Genomic DNA, 6000 nt, shown 5'->3' on the forward strand with positions numbered 1-6000 from the left:
CACTTGTTCCTATGTATTATTCTTGTTCCATTAACATGCCCATTTGTGCACTTCAGCTTCAAGAGGACCCTACTCACTTACTCAATTATCTTTTTAATCCTTTTCTTTTTCACTTCTAGCCACTTTTCCCATGAGAATTTTCCAAATATTCTCATTTCCTTTTCCATTTTCTCTAAGGAAATGGAAGTAATTGGTTTCAAAGATGAGATCAAATGATCCAATGTGGGCTTCATCAGTTTTCTCACCATTCATCTTAGAATGTTTCTCTACTATCACTTTTCTTCTCTTTACCTTCTTTTGTCAGAGATAAGTAACTCCTCCTATTTCTTCAAATCTAATTCTTCTATTTTGTGTCTGTAACCACTTCCCTCCTGACTGCTCCAGAATCTTTTTGACTTTTTTTAATGACTGCTTCATAAATTGCTTTCTTGAAGGTCATTGATTGTTTCCAAGTATAATGGACTCTTCTCATTTAGTCATTAATTCAACAGATATTTGAGTTTATACCATATACCAAATTTTATATTAAATGCTTAGGCAATTATATGAGAGAATAGGGAGCTCATAATCTAAAGCAAGGGTCGGCAATTTTTTTTTTTTTTAGTGAAGGGACAGGTAGTAAATAGTTTAGGCTTTGTGGGTCATACCTTCTTTGGCATAACTACTCAACTCTACCCTTACAGCGTGAAAGCAGCCATAGACAATACATAAATGAATAGGAGTGGCTGTATTTCAGTAAAATTTTATATATAAAAAATAGGCAACAGGTTGGCTTTGGCCTGGGTGTCATAGTTTGCTGACCCCTTGGTCTAGTCTTTAGTTTTTCTGATCTACATATAATATTGATTACTCTTTATCACCCCTCTTTTGAAATCCTCTCTTGAGTTCTGGAAATTCAAAGTTTCTGGTAGTCCTACCTCTCTTAAAGCCTATTGTGTGTGTCTTTCCTACTTCTGTCTACTAGGTTGGTATTTCTCAAGGTCCTGTTTTTGGTCCTCTTACTTGTCTTCTCTAAACTTTCTAGACATTGCAGTATCTGAATTGCTCTCCATTCTGCTGAATCTATTTTCAACATGTCTTTGTCCATCTGAGCCACCAGCATCTCCCACTTTGTACAACTAAAAATGAAGCCATTGTCATTTTCATCTCTCTAGCACACCTGCTCTTCCTTATTCCTTCTTTTTGCTTATCTGTCTCATTTTCTAAGTGGAGGACTTTGCCAGGATGCTCATAGCAAAATATTCTAAGAGCACACAGAAAACTGTGACATCCCTCTTACCTCTGGAAGATTAGCCACTCTATAAAACACGTTCACTTTTATGGAAGTTAAGGAAGGTCATTGGAGGGCTTGGCACGGAGTCTTCACCCAGCATGTTAGGACCTCTAGCCACCTCTCAGTTGGCAGTCCCTGTTGGGCATAACCAGCTGGCCCCTCTGTTTTCTTGTTGACCCATGTGAGCAAACCTTGGCCTGTAACTTGCAGCTCTTTTCCAGAATGTGCCCTGACTTGGGCTTTGGCAATAAAGTAGGGGCTGTAACTTTAACTAGCTCTTCCTTAAACAGTACCACCTGTTGCCATCTATCTGTGAATTTACTCCATCTTGCTCAAAGGCAGCAGATGCCATGGGTATTTTTCCTGCTGTATAAAGGGGAATGGGAATCTGGCTTCTTTGGGAAAGGGAGAGTTAATGTCTCTTTCCCCAAATGATTGGATGATCACATTTTAACTTTATATGTTTCGTGGCTCTAGTTCTTGGAAACACATGGAAGATTGAGGTTTGACTGCTTTCTGCGACTAAAATAGCTCTCTGGTGGTCATTCATAATTTAGTATATATGATTTGAATTACATTCATCAGATAAACATATTCTGCTTCTATAATTAATAATGCCAGAGAGCATTTAGATATTGGGGATTATTACAACGATTTTTATTGTTCTTGGCTTACTACGAAAGTAACACATGACCAGAATTTGAAAATTTAGGGAATAAAAATCTAGGTAATACAAATGGAAATAAACAAAAATTTTTGAAAATCTTATAACTCAGAGATAACTACTTCTAATATTTTGTTTTTAAAGATGCATATAAAGTAGAAAATTCTGTAATACTATTTTGTTTTTTTCACTTGATAGTCTATCATGAACCCTTGTGAAATGAAATATTTTAAGACACAGATATGAAGGGACGAAGGAAAAGCTTTGCTCCTACCCCATCTTTCATGTCCCTACTTCTTACCCTCCACTCCCCATAGGTAACTACCTCTTTCGTTGATTTTTTTGAATATCTTTTCAGAGTTTCTTTAAATGATATAAGCAACTTTAAGTATGCGCTCTTATTCCCCCACAACTTTTATAACACAAGGTAACACTGTATACATACTTTTTGTCTTGAGTTTCTCACTAAAAATATCTTTATACTCTTTCTGCAGCATTATCAATGGCTACAGTATTATTCTGTTGCTTTATTGTAGTGTAAATTATTTAATTCCCTATTTTTGGACATTTAGGCTATCTCAAAACAATCTTATAGATGTATCTTTGCATACAACCTATGATTATTTCCTTAGGATAAATTATTTGAGATTATTTGCTGGACTTTTGCTTCATGTTTCCAAATTTTTCCTGAAAGGTTATTCCACTTTATACCTTCCCCAGCAAGACTTGCCAGCAGGTAAAAGAGGGAAATAAGTTAAAAAGAGGCTATTTGCAACAGTGAACTTTTAAAATATTATACTCAAGAAAAATAAATACAGAAAAGCAATGGTAGATTGATAGTTTTCAAGTTATGGGAGGAGAAGAATTCAGTGAGAGGTGACTGGGCATAATTGAGAGAATATGTTGGAACTGGAGTGGGATGTGAGTGCTAGTCTTGCCGCTGACATGGGATCTGGGATCAGTCACTCAGGTCTTCAAGTGTGTTTTCTCATCACTGAAAGAGGGAAGAATGCTTACTGAGTTTATTTGGCCCATTTTGTTCTAAAAGGATTTATGAAGATGAAATATGAGGGAATCTTTCAGCTCTAAAATTTTTAATTTTATAACTGTACCTTCATGTTCAGAGGAAATAAAAATTGAGCCTCTACTTATTGTGGTTGTTTTTTGAAGGGTTAGACCTCTCTCTTCCCAACACCCTGTGTTACTATTCTCTCTTAATTTCAGTAAATGCTAAGCTCAAACTTCTCACTCTACCTCACAGAGCAATCTCTTAGCTTCCATAGATAACCTTTCACAAAATTCAGTGTGAATTGGAGAGGGAATAATATTAAAACTATAAAAGGTTGATTCTTGGCTACAGATCTCTATCTATCTATTTATATCTATATCATCTCTCTCTCTATATATCACTCAGGCATTTAGTTGTAGATGAGGAAACAATCTGCAACAGTAGTAAGAGACAATGATGTGATTCCCACAGATACCAAATTTGGCATGGTGGTGGTATTAGATTTGCCTCCTTGTGGTGCAGTGATTAACAGATGGCAGGAAAGGAGGCTGAGCAAGAAGGGAGGAAATTCAAAAACTGCCCCCAGTCAGGCCTTCCTGATGTGGAGGTCAGCTATCGGCCTGTGGGCAAGTGTTCAGTTATTGGTCAGCTCAATCTCAAAGCTGTGATTAGAAGCTTCCCTGATTTCATCAAGTAAGAACTTTGGTCACTGAGATGAGATTGATCAAGAATAAATACCATGTGCAGTCATTTCCTTCCTTTCTCTACAGCAAGCAAACTGAAAAGGATCCAGGCGTGCAGGAATTGGAAGCATTAATAGACACAATTCAGAAGCAACTGAAAGATCACTCATGCAAAGACAACATTCATGAGGCATTTCAAATTTATGACAAGGAAGCTTCAGGATATGTGGACAGAGACATGTTCTTTAAAATCTGTGAATCGCTTAACGTCCCAGTGGATGACTCCTTGGTTAAGGAGGTCAGTATGAATTACTCTTATGAGTCGATTGCAGAGGCTAAGCACTGATCATTCTTTCCTAAAGGCAATTGTATGTGTATTTCACTACAACTGGGCCAGATTTAGGATGTTCAGATCAGATCTACTATTCTGTCCTGATTAGGTATTGCCTGTTGATTCTAGCATTTGCATCCTTTTCTAATTGCTGTTGCAGGGCATCTCTTTAAGTGGGCCTGGGGCTGGACAACACAGAGTGGTTAGTAGACCAACATGTCAGGGCTGAAGAAGGGCAACAGAGACGATCCAGGAGGGACAGCTAGCAAGGGGAGACTCAAAGATAAGTTGATTGAGCAGACTGGTTGGCAGCCTTTGATACCCTTCACAGCTGATACCTACACTGGCCCATCAGTAGGGTTAGCATGGACGAAGGCGTGACCACTGCGGGAGGGCTGTGGCATCTGTCAGTAGTGGTAGCATGGCCAGCAGCTGATGGAGAAAGGGCATGGAAGTTTTCTTCCTTGAATTTTCATAAGTGAGTTGAAGGGGGACTTTCATGCCTTTTCTTCATTATAAACCCTTAAGCCAGGGTTCCCTTGCAAGTCAGAACAAAGTCCCCCTGAGAAATGCCAAGGACTGTGGCTTATGATCGTTGAGACATTCTTACTGATTAAAAATATTGAGGTTCTGTAGGCCTTTTTAAAGATCTTTTAGCCAAAACAGGTGTTCAGAATTTAAGAGTCATTTAGGAAAGGGTTTGGTTTAGGGCTAGTGACTAGGTTGGAGATGAGGATTTTTCATAGACAGAAACATTAGCAGGGAGTGAGTAGGAGGGCAGATAGAAGAGTATTTGTTCATGTGGACCAAACACACACTTAGCTCCCCAAATTTAGGTTGACAGCATGCCCAACTTTTGATATTCAAATTCTTCATACTGTCTGATGTGGGAACTGACATGGGAGAGAGGGATGGCAGTCATTGGCAAGTGGAGCAGGGAAGTGGGGGTGGGACATATTTGCACATGTCTTATAAAAATAACCACAGAAAATCAGTCTGTTACCAGTCACAGTTGAGTTTCAAGGGACACAGGTTGAGCAGTGGCATAACCAGACCCTTCCGTTAGGCTGTGGTAGCAACAGCCTGCTATTTAAAAAGTCTTACTCCTCATGAGCTGAGTGGACAGTCTTTTATTTGAATATAAAAACAACTAAAAGTGCTTTTATAAATATGGATGTTAGTTCTGAAATCTTCGGAAGTGTGGCAGACTGCCACGGTTACTTGAGACGTCTCTACGACAATTACTACTGTTACTACTTGAGACCATCATTACGAGAGTTAACGAAGGAGGATGGAAGCAGAAATGAAAACTTAAAACAAAAGTAACTATTTTAAAGGAAGGGAAAGAAGAGAGCTGCCTGCTTCTAGTGAGCAAAGGCAACCGCCCGAGCCTCTACAGCCCTTCATATTTATTGGGTAGAAAGAGCAGGGATTAATTGATCACAGGTTCACATTATTGCTAACAGGCTTCAGATGTGTCTAATCACAAGAAACACTTGTGCCTGGGTCGTGACTGCCTTCAGCATTCCTTCTGGGCAGCAGACGCAGTTCGTCAGTTTGCCAACATCCTGCTTTCATGAGAAACAGTTTACTGTTTACTCATATAGCCTCCAGTGGTATACTGAGTTGATCATGACCCTCATTCTTTCGGCCTTCAACAGGGAAGGTCATTTACTCCATCCAGTTTTGGTTTCATTAAGTGTAAGATGGGGATAATGTCTGTCCTACCTGCCAGGTTCACAGGATCATTTCAGAATCAACTTGAGGATACAAAAATTCTGAACTGATTTACAAAGGCTGGGGATCATTATGTATAAATGCACTCTGCAGTTGAGCTGACGGAAGCCCTGCAGATCTGTCTCACCTATTCTCTTTGCTCTCTCCACAGTTAATCAGGATGTGCTCTCATGGAGAAGGCAAGATTAACTACTATAACTTTGTTCGTGCTTTCTCAAACTGACCTGCTGATGAGAACATGCAAGACAATTTTTGATATTGGAACTATGCTTTGAAATACACCTTACACTCTTCATAGAGGCA

General features: G+C 39.0%; 1 protein-coding gene across 2 annotated transcripts in view; it reads left to right on the forward strand.

Annotated features, from left to right (window-relative positions):
* EFHC1 (EF-hand domain containing 1) overlaps positions 1 to 6000 on the forward strand; it is a 73486-nt gene extending 67486 nt beyond the window's left edge. For both annotated transcript variants that reach the window (XM_054490757.2, XM_054490759.2), the window contains 2 exons: positions 3717 to 3927; positions 5849 to 6000. In XM_054490757.2, coding sequence (XP_054346732.2) covers positions 3717 to 3927; positions 5849 to 5920 — 283 coding nt within the window. In that variant the 3' untranslated portion in view covers positions 5921 to 6000. The remainder of the gene's footprint in view (positions 1 to 3716; positions 3928 to 5848) is intronic.

Source organism: Pongo pygmaeus, chromosome 5 (assembly GCF_028885625.2).
Source record: "Pongo pygmaeus isolate AG05252 chromosome 5, NHGRI_mPonPyg2-v2.0_pri, whole genome shotgun sequence".
Lineage (NCBI taxonomy): Eukaryota > Metazoa > Chordata > Mammalia > Primates > Hominidae > Pongo > Pongo pygmaeus.